This window comes from Cygnus atratus, chromosome 5, assembly GCF_013377495.2.
Source record: "Cygnus atratus isolate AKBS03 ecotype Queensland, Australia chromosome 5, CAtr_DNAZoo_HiC_assembly, whole genome shotgun sequence".
NCBI lineage: Eukaryota > Metazoa > Chordata > Aves > Anseriformes > Anatidae > Cygnus > Cygnus atratus.
Genome location: NC_066366.1, coordinates 1,132,115 through 1,146,751, shown reverse-complemented (window position 1 = coordinate 1,146,751; position 14,637 = coordinate 1,132,115). Strand labels below are relative to the sequence as shown.

Sequence of the window (14,637 nt, the reverse complement as noted above, 5' to 3'; positions counted from 1 at the left end):
GTTTTTTTAGTTATCCATCACATGTGCACAGCATATCTCACTGAATAAAAGGCTCCAGGGAAATGGCTAGGGAAAAATCTAAACATCCAATATTCTTAAAGGCTACTTGCTCCACAGTACTCTCAAAACACATAGTTTTTAGATAATACAGAACAGAAGATTTGTTCTTCATTCTGAGCTTAGGTACCTTTAACTTAAAAAGTTACCATAATTAATATAGAAAGTTTGCCTCTCCAGGAATTAGTAGAATATTTCAAGGCATTTTCATTATAATAACACACTTTATTAAGGCTATGAAACCCTTCTAATGATGTGGAAATTACCACCCCTTTTTATGTCTGTGGCAAACCTGTGAATTTTTAGCTACTGCTTCCCAATTCTGAATCCTGTTCTAATGATCAGCACGTGGATCAGAGCAGTCCAGTGTCTAAGCTGACAACTCCCCAGAAGAGATGTCTGCCTGAAAAGACAAAACCACTGGATGAGATACCCCTTGCACTGACTGCATGGAAACGAGTGAGTGCTACCGATGAGCCCCCCATGCTGCTGCTGCTATTTAAGGTTCTGCTTTGCAGCTGGTGAAAACGGTCTTCACACTTGCTTTCTGCAGAGCTAGATAACAGGTACCCGTGACCTCCTTGGTATGAATGCCTAGACAGAAAAAGGACTGGAATCTCAACAGAGCTGCAGGGGGATTCAGAAGCCTCTATCTCCCTCCCAGAGGTAAGGGTATTGTTCTGGGCCAGCCCAACAATGTTCTAGCCGTGATAACAAAAAACACAGCTAGATTGTACGAAAGCAAGAATTTATTACAATTGTTGCTAGCATGCTTTTGGTGGACCAGCATTAACTCTGATGACATAATACAGCTATAAAGCTATGTGGCAGTATTATGAAGAATACAACTGTCAGATTAGTTATGTTATATAAGGCATTTGTAAAGAAAATTCTGTTTCTGGCCCATTTCCACTAAATTATCAGACAACATTTGGAGAAAGAGTGCTGCTGAGCATTCAAGTCTATTGTTTCATTTTAGCTATGTTTTTTTCCCATGCTAATAACAGTGAAACCTATTAAAAAACATCTACTGATAAAGATTTTCTTGATATATGTAGGGGGAGCAAGGACACAGATCAAGGACATTTAACTAATTTAACATCTAATTTAACATTGCAGTCAGTAAGACCTATTACATAGCTGAGACCACTCACCATCTGTCACATCTAGATGAGCATTTCCTGCGATACACTAATCTGGGTCACAGATGCATGTTACCTTATTGGAGCAGTTGTGTTCTCCAGTTTCCACCACGACTTAGGAGGGTTCAGATAGCGGCACCATAGCTCCCAGTCAAACCCTTGTGCTGAAAGGGGATATTCTTCTATTTCAAAATTATCATACTTAATGTTATCAAATGATGGAGAAATGACCCTTTTTCTGTTTTCCTTTATCCTAGTGAGCACTGGTTCAGCCCTGAAAAAAAAAATAAAAAAAAAAATTAAGACTATGTAGTAGGATAGCACTGATGGAAGTAGCAGCTTACACTGTATATTTCGGAAGGAGCGATGTCTATAGGTGTTAGCTATTCAGAGCTTCCTTTGCTTTGAGACAGAGATTTGATAGAGCAGGACCTGCCCCAAAATAATGCAGTGCAATATTTTATCAAGGACTCTCTGTTATTATCCCTGATTTTAGCTGGAAATGGAAGAAATTACTATGTGCATATCACAGAGCATTTACACCCCTGCTACCAAGTAACGATAACTTCAGGCTCTCAGTATCATCAAGGGCATCAAGATCAGAGTTAATAATAGATTTATCCTGCAGACAGCACCTCCTGCCTTTTTACTACCTTTTTTACTCAAGAAACAGAGATATTAAATCTAGACCAAACAAGTTCAAATACATGTTTTTACGTATGCACTACTTTTGCAAAGAGCAACAACCTCAGAGACAAAATGACACTTCTTTGTTTATACTGTAAAACATGAAATAAACTTTTTTTACTATTATTATTAGAAGGTCAATTTGCTTCAGCCCTTTGCCCGTAAGGAGCATTACTGGAGGGAGCTGATCTCTGAAAAATATGAGCATAGAAAATAGAACTTTTTCTCAGCAGTTTGTCCTTTATTAGGAATATAAGATATTTGGAAGCTACATAAATGTGAAGCTTTTTCTGTTTCTTGAGAACAATTTACAATATTGTCCTGAGATTTGAAGAGAACTCAAGCAACTCAAAGAAGCAAAACCTGAATCATAAGTGTGCTGCCCCTAACTGCAATCCCTTACCTGGTATCTGTAACTAGCCTACCTTACTCAGCTTCTTTATGTCAAAATTACCATTTACTTGAAAGAAAAACAATAATACACAATAGATTCAGATATTTTAGATATATTTTGACAAGTGGGAGCTCACTTAATGCACAGTTTTCCAATATAGTTAAATACATTGTAATTACACCAGGAGATAACTCACACTAGAAAAATATATACAGATTGTTACATAGCACAAATACATTTTTGGTGATTGCGTCCATCTCTGAATCCTTATTAAAAAGATCAGAATATTAATTTATCATCTATATGCAAGAGAAATAGCATTTAGTAATTTATAAACAGTGCTTAGAAAAGGCCCCTTTATCAGATAAATACAAGGAGACACATACCATCCCACATTGAATTCCACATGGGCATCAAAGAGAGCAACTACTGGTGCTGTGGCTACTCTCCATCCACTAACTCGAGATCGAATCAGCCCCTCTTGTTTGCTGTGTCGAACAACCTTGATGAAACCAGGCTTCCGAGCATTCACTTCATCAACATACTTCTTTAGTTTCTCCTTGAGTTCTTCTGTGCAAAGGAAAGAATTGGATGTTAAGAAATAACAGCTCGCCAAGATGTAAAAACCTGCTCTTTCAGCAAAACAGGAGTCTTCTCACAGACGAATACTCCATGTTGATTTAACTATTAAGACTTCTAAAAAAAAAGAACAGAAAAAGAAGAGAGAAGGAATGCAAATTGTATAGTAATAAAAAAAATCAAGTGCAACAATTCAGCCCACGTGATTGCCAAAATCCTGTCACTGTTTAACATTAACATGCCACAAAATAAAGCACTTAGTCATAAAGTACCATAACTACGTAAGTACATATTGTGTTACTGTAGCAACAAGTAAGTTAACTATCTTATATTTCCAGAAAAAATAAGCTAAAGTATTGTCCATTAACTTCCTTTACTAATATTTCAAGAAGTGAAAGAAAAGAATAAAATTAATTATTTATACTTTTTCCATGTTTTTTTTTCCCCTGAACTTGGACAATACCTTTCTATCTCAACTAAAAAGTTCTATGACTTCTACTCTTTTTTTCAGCAGAACAAAGACCAGTAAAAGCACTGGAGGAAAATTATTCCTACTTAAAACATGATAACCTACTTCATCGACAGTTATTGCATCTCTGGCTTTAAGACCACTGCATCAGAAAACTCAACAGGAAGAACTGAAATATAGTGTTCACTGTTATTGTTATTGTTTATTAGCATTGCGATGTTCTATTATGGTAGCACTGAGAATTCCCTTGGCATTATTAAGTTCCCTTTCTTCACAATCTCTCCACAAATCCCGAAATGTCTTTGCTGCAAGGCAGAATATTGCTCCTGCGGTTATAATGATAAACTGGAAATTGACAGATCTGCATTAAGAGTTCAATTCTGCCTAGCCCTTCCTGTGAAATCTTGGGAAATCCACTTCATAAATCAATTCCGCACCTGTGAAATGTGATCACCACACTTGTTTCTTCTTTTTGGTCTATTTAGACTTGAAGCTCTAGAGACCACACTTTGCTTTTTCCATGCACTTGCACAGTACCTAGCACACTGGAATAGGGGGCATCAGGCAACTGGTGACCCCCAGCCCAGCCCAGGAGGGAGAAGCACCCTGGATTCTGCAGTGGGAAGGGAGTACCTTAGCTTCTGCCATGCTGGCTGGATCAAGCATGAGTATTTTCAGTGAGCTTCTGTTCAAGAGCTAGTTGTTTATACAAGTCAGGTACGCTTGTGTGCAATCCTGAAGGTTCACAAAAAAAGTGAACACATTACTTCCATCAAAAGTTATGAAATAGGTTTCTTACTCAGAAACCTGTTTGCTTCCCATACAGCTCTGCTCCTCTGAGCCTTGTGTGTGTACCATCTGCCATTTCCACAGTTTTCCTCTCTTGCTGATTTCAGTCCCTGATCCATACATACGCACCAGATAAGTTGGTCATGCCACTGTTTTTCCTATTTCCTAGAGAAAAAACCTTTGGGTTTTTGCTCAGACGTTCAATGCCAAGCTATCCCTTGGTTGTAGCTTCTAATGCTCTCGCTAATGTGAAATAAAGTTTTCATTAAAGAATTGATCCTATTAGCCAGACTACAAGGTATTTAGCATCCCCATAAGCTTCAGGAACTCTGTGACATTTCATAAAGGCCCAATGTAGTAATAACAATATTCACAAAATGTTCCCATCAATGTCATATTTCTGGTCTTAATACAGTTGCATGAAAAACAAACCATGGGTTTTCCCCTGTAGTTTCTAACATTTGTTCTTCAACACATTCTTATTTCATTCATTCTTTAATTTGGATTACACATGTATAATATACATAATAACCAATGTATGTATTGATTGCTTTCAGAGAATTTTACATCTCATTAAATCTGCTAGGCAGTCCAATGTTAATCTGCTCATTTCAAACTGACTTTCAACCATCTGAAAACACAAACCCCAGGACAATGCTAACAGAAGGCACAGGCACAATTTCATGTAACTCTTCTGTCTATCCAGCAACTTTGCGGTCTACATATTTTGGGTATAACACACATGATCAACAGGTGTACAACAGCAAACCTCTTGAACACGCTGCAAACCCAAATATAGGCCCTATATTGTTCAAATAAACTCAATAGCTGGATGTGTTTGGGGAACAAGAGGTGACCAATCAACGTGAAGATACTAAAATACAACAGTTTGTTTGAGTTTTAAACATAACCAATGATTCTCATTGTTTTAGCAGGTGTTAGCTGTGCAATCTGCTTCTAGCTGCAAGCCAGGGGAAGATTAATGCACTGAGCCCAGTAACTCCTCACCAGGATAAGCCAACCACTCTAGGAACTGGTCATCTCAATCAGATCTGGACAGTATGCACACTAGAATGGTTAATGCAAGAGAAAGTTAAAAGCAAGCACACTTTTTTAACCACATTAAATGTTCATCCTTGGAAAGTAGATGGATGTGTCCTCTCTTAGTCTGCAAAAGAGGAACCGAGCTGTTGCACAAGGGGTCCTCTAGCTTAAAGACTGCTGCAGCCCATGTGACCTGAATGGGTCTACTTCTCAGGGTATGGAGGAAGGGAAAAGATCAAGTGAAACAATTCCTTAAATTCCCCCGTTTTTGAGAGACTCCCAGAGAGCCACCAGGCATGATGCTCTTGCAGCTGGTTGTACTGGTGTTGCAGGGCTGTGCATACCATGTACTTTGACAGATATGAACTCTGCATAGAAGCAAGAGAATACCAAAGAAAAGTGCTAATGTGTACAGTTTTTCTGAAAACAACCACCAACTATAATTAAAATGAAATAATCTATAATGCAAGTCCATCGCAGCACTTAAACTGTAGCTGTGTTGTCGGAACGGACTTGATATATTCCTAGAATTTTCCAGTTCACATTGACATAAGCATAGATAAAAGATAGGAGCATTGTTTTCTCTTTGACTGCATTGTCTTGAATAAACAAGACTCAGAAATCTATGTTTACATGAAGCATTAACTCACATAGTGCAGAGCACTCTTCTACTTCATACTAGATTTGCTGGGTGTTGATCAGTACACTTTTTTCCCTTATAAAGCCCACAATTACATTCACGTTTTCTATCATGCTTGTGCAAAGCAACACATTCTTATTGCTCATCTCCAACACACAGGTTTGCAGCAAGCAAAAAACGATCAAACCAACCACTAGCTAACAGCAGCTTGAATTCAAAAGAATACAATTAAGTTATTGAAATTGTGCCTCTCTAAAAATTGTCCAAAACAGTTATCTATTCCCAAAATGCAACATGGTGGAAAATTAATATCAAAACAAGAAGAGATCAAAGCTTTGTTCTCAGTGCAAGTGGCTGTTCACAGTTTTGCAATATCAGGAAGCTGTATTTCCCACAACAATCAGCAGCATCACTGCTGAGTATCAAATATGTAAAAGGAAAGCAGGCTCTAATCAAAGACTTGAAAATCAGTGCTTTTGAAACAGTCACTGTTCTCTCAATCACCTTCTTGCTTAGCAAGTGGGCTATTCTTACTCCTGTCATATACATTTCCTAATGTGGACTGACTTTGTAAGCTTGAGTAAACACAAAATCTTTTCCATAGCTAGGTGTGCATGGAAATAAGTGGAAATGGAACAGAACCCAAATCTTGGCTTGCCACCAGCGCAACTTCAGCTGCACGTTATAGCTGTGACATTTACTAGGCAGTATGCACTTTTAATACACACTGCAGCTTTTTGCAAATGAAGTGAATGGCCAGAGAGAGTCCCGGGGGAACCTTACAGGCTTACCCATGGTCAGTCTGTATCAAGGAATCCTTCTCTGGACTTCAGTATCAGCCCCAGGAGGCAGAGGAGAGTGCTGCATTTCACCTAATCTTCAGTACTGACCTGCCAGCCGTGACTTTGTAGTGTGTCCACAGGAGAGAAAGCAGTATTTTGCAGCCAGGCATTTTCTGGTCATTGTTATTTAAAACAGCATAGCTTTGCTTTGCAAAGACAGAGGGCTGAACAGAGCATTATGCACACCCTTTGTCTTACAAAACCTATCAAGCAGATTCCCCATGAAGAAAGGATAGTTCACTAAAAAAACATATCCTTTTGACTCAACCACAAGACACAGCAGACATGCAAATGAAGGTTAAAAAGTCAGTATTGCAGAACTTTAAAAATGCTCTAGCTGGATACTTAAGTCAGGTTTTTTGTTTTGCTTTGTTTTCTTCAAGCAGTCTACATTTTTCTGAGTGTTACATGAGAAATCTGAGTTCAATTGTCTTTGACAGTTTCAGAGCACAGTGCCCAACTGGATTGAATGATGGGACTCTCCCCCTAGAACTGATCATACAGTTTGTGATGGCACTGATAGTCTTCAGTAATATATTTTTAACCCGTGCTCTGTTTTTTTCCACTTCAGATATATTGCATGAATAATAAACAGTCTTTTTCATTAATTATTGTGCTTCGCTGCTTTATGCCACCATAGGGAGAAGAAAGGGAATGAGCAAATGTGTCATTTTCAATACACTGTTGATTCAGTTTCTAATTATGGAAACAAACAGGCTTATAAAGATAGATGCATTTGCCTTTCAGTGCAGAATTTTTCAAATAAGGACTCCATTTGACTAAGCTGACTTGGTAACTGCAATTGGAGAGAAAGAACAGCCACAGATGGAATGGGAACATGGTGTAGATCTAGTGCTTGGAAATCATGCACCCTACCACCTGTCTCCATGTGGTACAGACGTCTGTAGAGCACATCAGAACTCCCCTCACAAACGCAGAAGTCATAATTATGCAACATAATAATGTTTAACATTAACATAATTAAGTTTTAATATTTGTCACAGGTTGTTTGTTTGCTTTTAACAAACCCACAAAGATTTTTTTTGTCAAGTTTCCCCTATTCGGCATTACAAAGCAGTGCTAAAGAACTATTTCATGCTACCTTGCCTTTTTAGGAAGGGGCAGAAGCAGGGTGCAATTGAGGCAGGGAGCATAAGGAGCCAGAAGACATTAATCATTCCACAGCTGTAGAGGCTGGATGTGAAGGGATCACTTAGTTCATGGAAATCCCTTCACGAGGCGATCTTTGCTTCAGTAAATGAAAGGAAGAGAGAATGATGGGCTTGAGACAGGCCCTAGCAATGCTTGCTCTGCTTGTGTGAGCGGCCAGTCCAGGCCCAGAGGGGCATTCTGGACCACAGTCCTGCCTCCTCATTGGATGCTGAGGGATTATGGCAGGCTTCACAAAATGGAAGAGATTTCTCACAGCTGCTCCAGAGAGTTTCTCAGAAGGAAAACCATCTACAGATCTTGTTCTTCATCAAGTTGCATGTAAGTGGCCTGTGGTTTGAATGCCTCCACCTTCCCTCTAGCAGGAAGTTATTGGGCTAGATACTCAGATGATCTAAAGTGCCTAGCCCCATGGGACTCCCATGTCCTACAGCAGCTGTGGATCTGTCCCCAGACTTCAAATTTTTATGTTATTGATACAAAGTGTTGTCATAAATAATAAATTACTGCTTCACATTCATAGATAAGTAGCTTAAAGAACAGTCAATTAAGCTTCATTTTCTATAACTTTCATGTTTTAATGTAATCCCATTCTGAGTGCTTAAATGAGTCCTCACAGCTCTCAGAACAATTACATTTGTGAAGTCTGACACTCATGCTTTCCTGAGACAGGTGCATTTTACTGACTTTTGAAAATTGTTCTTCTTAGCTGTAAGTTTGCCAAGAAAGCTTAATAAAAATATTTTTAGATAGATAGATAGACAGATAAAAGCTCTCATGTAACTCTATGCAGTACTACATTTTCTGAAGGCTGAAAGTATTGTTTGACTTCAGTACAGCAGAATGCCTACTGGATGTTATGGCCATCTCTGCAAGCCTTGTGCCTTTTCCCTTAGCATAGAATTTATTTCTATGTCAAAGGTCCAGGATTACTGTGTCCCTCTTTAACCTTAGCTCTTGGCACAAATGTGGCTACTTCTACTGTGAAGGGAAGAAAATTATTCTTGAATACAGAATGAGGTTTAACATAACAATTGTCTTCCCTGTGCCTGAAATTCATTATTTTTTTACACCACCTTTGTGTGTTCATTGAGCTGCCCAGAAGACACACTGTGGTCCTTAGACTCCAGGTAAAGAACCACGGTGGATTTTTTCATGAATCATAAAGGCCACTTCTAAAGGCCTTTAGAACCCTTACAGCAGCTGCAGGAATACAATGGAGCTACTGCCTCTGTTGGACGCAAGAGACCACTGGCTGGTTTGCACCTGCAAGGTCCCCTGGGCCTTGCTGAAACCCTTGGGCAGTAGGTCAGACTGGGACCCACCACCTTGCATCAAGGAAAAGAGCCAACTGGCAGAGCACAAGGCACCTACTCCATTTCTGCGAGCAAAAGTCAGTGCACCATGAAAGCTGCTGCCATACAGGGAGCATCTAAGCAGGTACATCTTGCTTCTGCATGAAAGGCAGATAAATGAGCAAAAAGACAAAATTCTAACGAAGCACTTTATTTTAAACCAAAATTTTCTATCTAATTTGTCTGGTTATTTATGGCCCAAAGTCTTAGCACCATCAAGATCTGCTTTTTCAATTTTTCACTAATGATTTCATAGCCTTTGGAAAAACAGAATGTACTAACATGGCTAGCTTCCCTACTGGCAAATAAAGCAAGCCTGTTATACCAGGTATGCTGCAAAACGAACCTCTCTTCCCTCTCAGTCACTCTGTAGGCATATAACCTGAATTCATGTAATATCTTGAATTCATGGCAGCAGCTAGGCATGTAGGAAGAATTGTTTGGTGCACTTTAATAGGCCTGTACATTGGATAATGTCATCCTGCATGAAGCTCTTTGTTGTTGGTTTTTTTTGGTTTGTTTGTTTTTTGGTTTGGTTTGGTTTTTGTTTTCCTTTTCTCTGGCCCCTTATCTTTCATGCTCAAGTGATCACCTCTCATCTCTGTAGCAGAAGCAGATAATTTCAAATGGAAAATATTTATAACCAGATATAAACATGTCATTTGTAATGCACCTATGTATTTAGAATGCTTGCAACAAAGGGCAACAATGCAGAAAGGGATAAAGAGGGCCTGCTTTGCACATGTATTTAATAATCTCATGTTATCTGGTAACAGATAAACCACCCAAGGGAAATTACCAACGTGATGCAAGGATTTGATTAGGACAGAGCTCAGGAACAAAAAAGCAGTATAGTCCTTTTCCTCCATTACTATACCTAACTTGTATCATTGACAGAGACACATAATCTAATCTCAGAAATCCATGCTATCTGCATGTAAAGCCAGATAGGGTAATGAACTTTCACAGTCCCAGCCTTTGTATTCAGCAATCCAGAGTCTCAGTTGCTGTTAAACCTCCACTGTTCTATTGATATAAATGAGGCCTACACCAACCTTTTCCAGCTCAGACCTTGGACTACAATCCAACGATTTTTCAGTCTAGCACATGAACGGCAAGCACCATTCTCCCACAAGAAAGGCAGTAAAACATGCATGTTTCCCCTCCCAGCCCCTACACACACATGCACACACAAACTTTCCTTTGCCCAGGAGAAACTAGCACAGATCAGTGTGAGGCACACACTGCTTTTTACCTCATTTCTGTCCTGTTGGATCCTGTCATAGGTATCACCAAGCCCACATTCCAGCAGCATAGTGTCTCACACCACTTTGCAAGACTGAAATATAAACTGAGATGCCAGATTAATCTGCAAGGTCATACCAGAAGGTGCAGCAGGGGAGGTATTTGGGCCTCAGTCTCCCAAATCCCAGGGTAGCACATTAGCACTGCGTGGCTTCGTTCAGGCCGTGATTCTGCAGTTTGAGGCATGGCCCCTATGGAGAGCCCAGAGAAATCTGTGTAGCTACAAGAGCTCATCCACATCACTGGATCGGGATTGAGAGCCGGCTGACATCCAGAGGTCTTGTTAATGTCAACAGAAATGCATTACATCAAAAGAATTAAACATGGCCCTTCCGTTCCCCTCTCAACGCGAGAGACTCTCAACGCGAGAGACTCACATGCTTATGTCTGAGTACCAAGTAGAGATTACTAAAGGTAAGCATTAACATAAAGAGAGAAAAGGAAAATAAATCTGCTCTCAGGTGAACATTCTTTCTAGCTCTTCTCTGAATATAACTGCACGCTGCAAGGCAGGACTAACAATGAAAGCACAGTTTATTTTCTTAGATTACAGAATTCCCAAATTAGAAAGTGTACAACTGACAATCAAAGCCAATTGTGTGTACTTAAACCAGCAAATATGCAAACAAAAGATAGAAGTAGAATGGGAATTTACCAAGCACCACAAATTGTACTACTGCCATACAGACAACAAAACAAGAGCACAGCGGTTGCACCACACCTCTTCAAGGCAATACTTCAAACTCTTCAACAGGAAGGTGTTAAAATCCTAAAAATACCTTTAAGCACAGACCTATAATTACATAATCCTAATTGTTCCACTCAATTTGCTGATTTCTGGATGCTTGAATTAATCTTAGCACAAACGTTATTCCACTCAGGTTTATTATGTACACCTACTTCCCATTTAGCGAATGTTACTGAGTATATTATGGCTACAATAATGTGATCAGAACAATGCAAAAAGCACTACCATTGAAACTGAGATATTCACACTGTATCTGATACAAGACCAGCTTCTGATGTGTATTTGAATACAACAGTTTTAGAAAGGCACCATAAAGTGAGAAGTACACAAGCAGCAGAAGCGCGCATTGGAAGTGTTACAGTGCATACAGTACACTGCTGAAATAACTGCTGCCAAAATTCTGAGAGCTCATAATTTCATTTCTTCATGTTCTTTGATTCATTTGTAAAATGACCTGTAAATGTTAGAGAGAAGTGCCTGGGAAATGCATTCTAATCCCACTTGGGTAGCAGCTGTTTCAAGTAATCTAATTTACTTTAAATATATATATATAGCATTTAATTCTAATCTATTTCTTGGACTTGTACAGAGCAGAAAAATCACTATTCAGAAAAAGAATCTAAATACCTGAACAAAGCCAGAGCAGACTACATAAATCTAGAAAAATACAATTTGAAGAACATATTAGAAATACTCTGTACTTCTATAACCATAAGACTCAGCAAGCTGCCTGCTGTATTGTGAACTTGATAAATCATCACGACTCCAAAAAACAGCATGGCAATTCATGTTACGATAACAGATTCATATGGAAAAGAAAACTGCCAATTGAAGCACAATAGTCCAAGTGTAACTACTTCATTATTCAAGAGGAAGTCAGTCACATAAGTTGCTCCTTTCTATAGTGGGAAAGATGGGATGATGGAATCAGTTCACAAAAAGAACTTGCTTTAGATCAGCACAGCCACATTCACACAAGATGCTTCTGTTACAGAATTATAGAATCACTTAGTTTGGAAAAGACCTCCAAGATCAAGTCCAACTGTCAACCTAGCACTGCCAAGTCTACCACTGAACCATGTCCCTAAGCACCACATCAACACTTTTGTCTTTCAGTTTTGTTGTCTTTTGAATACCTCCAGGGATGGTGACTCAACTACTTCCCTAGGCAGTCTGCCCCAATGCCTCACAACCCTTTCAGTGAAGAAAGCAAAAACATACAGGGGAAAAAAAAAAAGTAAATTATAGGTGGAAGAGCTTTTTTTTCTTCATTATTCTAATGGCTAATGCAAACAAGAATAGATCAGATAATACCACTTGCAAGTAACAATTGTACTGAGTGAAACACTGGTATCGTGGAAGTCAACAAGAGGTTTTCAGAAAAAAATTGTTGCATGTCCAGGCCCCGAATACAACATCATACATGACAACAAGTACACATACTATAACTAGCCCGGTATGAAAACCAGCTTTCACATGCCCTTATATTATACAATGTTAATGCAACTGCCAGTTGTTTATGGGAAGCAGGAAAGGAAAGGCTGGCTTGTGTTCTTCTGTGTTCAAGTTTCACATGAGCAAGGCTTCTTCCGCCCTGCTGGGAGATATACTAATAGCCAGATTAACATACTTTACTTTTAAAATACATTTTACTCTAGCTTAAGCAGGATTTAACCAAATCTTTCCCAGACTGCCACAGGATGCTAATAACAATGCTGGTCCTGTATTCTCAATCGAAAAGGTATTATGTATTTTAGTTTCAAGTTACAGTCCAGGTTATTTTAATGTCTTCCCTTTTTTAGAAAACCTAAGAGTTGCTGCTATTGTCCCTCATGTTTTTCTGATACTAAAAGGCAGGGCACGAGCAACATTGTTATATGGCAATTAAAGCCTAGACATTTCATTAGAACTATTGGATAGAGAAATTTTTTATGATAGCTGGTTAAAGATTTTTTTTGTTCTGGGTAAAACTACAGTTACATGCTGATATATTTCATCTAAAGATACATATTGGATGCTATTATGTTTTCTTCATTCAGACTTGGAGTTTGGGAAGTTGTGGACAAGATACTATTTTGCTTGTTCTTTACTTGGAGATAGTGTACGCCAGATTTAGAGGTTTTCTACAGCTACCAAATGGCACGGTCCCAGCGCTGCGTTAAACCTAAGTAATCAAATGTGATGGGAAAGAAGCAAGCCAGAATTTGTTGCTTTAATTTGAAAATGTACATAGTTGATTATTCCCCAAAAAACAGCACAGCTGATTTAGATAGAGCCAAATCCTGCAGCTCTTATGCCTTATATCAAAACTAAATCACTTCTGACTTGAATTGGTGTTTTACAGGAGTAAGAGTTATTTGGATTTTGTCCTTTGTAGGAGGTCTCACAAAAGAGAAAGTGTAACTGCCAGGTTATTGAAATCATGCGAAGTTAAGCCTGTGATATTGCTCCTACGATTTCGGTGGAAGTGCACACTGAAGGCCCATCTATGTTTGCTTGGTAGGAGATGGGATTAGGTCCTGCTGCTGCTTTTTGTTCCAGGTTAGCAGACTCTGATGGCTGTGCAATGAAATCCATTGTGTTTGGCAGATTTTTTCCTGACATATAGCATTTTTCTGATATATAGCATTGTTTGGGAATTTTAAGGACTTTCCTTAAAAGGAAATCTTCTTATGAAGGACTGTTAGCACTAAATATTGCTGTCCTGGTTTCAGTTAGGACAGAGTTAATTTTCCTCCTAGTAGCTGGCAGGGTGCTATGTTTTGGATTAGGATGAGAAGAGCGCTGATAACATGCTGATGTTTTAATTGTTGTAGAGCAGTGCTTACACCAAGCCAAGGACTTTTCAGCTTCTCGCTCTGTCCTGCTAGCGAGCAGGCTAGGGATGCAGCAGGAGCTGGGAGGGGACGGACCCAGGACAGCTGACCCAAACCGGCCAAAGGGGTATTCCATACCATCTGACGTCATGCTGAACAATATATAGGGGTGGCTAGCCGGGGTGGAGGAGGGGGCCGGCTGCTCGGGGATAGGCTAGGCATCGGTCAACGGGTGGTGAGCAATTGCATTGTGCATCACTTATTTCGTACACATTATTACTATTAATACTATTATTATTATTATTATTATTGTTATTGTTATTCTTTTCCCTGTCTTAATAAGCTGTCTTTATCTCAACTCACAGGCTTCACTTTCCCGTTTCTCTCCCCCATCCTGGAGAGGGAGGGGGGAGGGTGAGCAAACGGCTGTGTGGTGTTTGGCTGCCAGCCGGGCTAAACCACAACAGTCCATTTGGCGCCCAACGTGGGGCCCGAAGGGTTGAGATATCGACAGATTTGACGAGAGTGTGTTAAACTAAAATTGGTATAAGTATTTGACCTGCTTAATAGTTGCTAGTCACAATGTTGATTGCCTTAATC

The 14,637-nt window shown here is 39.4% G+C and overlaps 1 protein-coding gene across 15 annotated transcripts in view; it reads right to left on the bottom strand.

The window, feature by feature from the left end:
- Positions 1–14,637, bottom strand: part of GALNT18 (polypeptide N-acetylgalactosaminyltransferase 18) — a 312,077-nt gene that overhangs the window by 77,645 nt on the left and 219,795 nt on the right. For 14 of the 15 annotated variants that reach the window (XR_004779229.2, XM_050711302.1, XM_035550277.1 and 11 more), the window contains 2 exons: positions 2,667–2,850; positions 1,276–1,473 (listed from right to left, as the gene is read on the bottom strand). Coding sequence is in view for 14 of the 15 variants with exons in the window: in XM_050711302.1 (XP_050567259.1) it covers positions 1,276–1,473; positions 2,667–2,850 (382 nt within the window). In the remaining variant the exon portion in view is untranslated. The remainder of the gene's footprint in view (positions 1–1,275; positions 1,474–2,666; positions 2,851–14,637) is intronic. The other variant, XM_050711303.1, reaches the window with a different exon arrangement.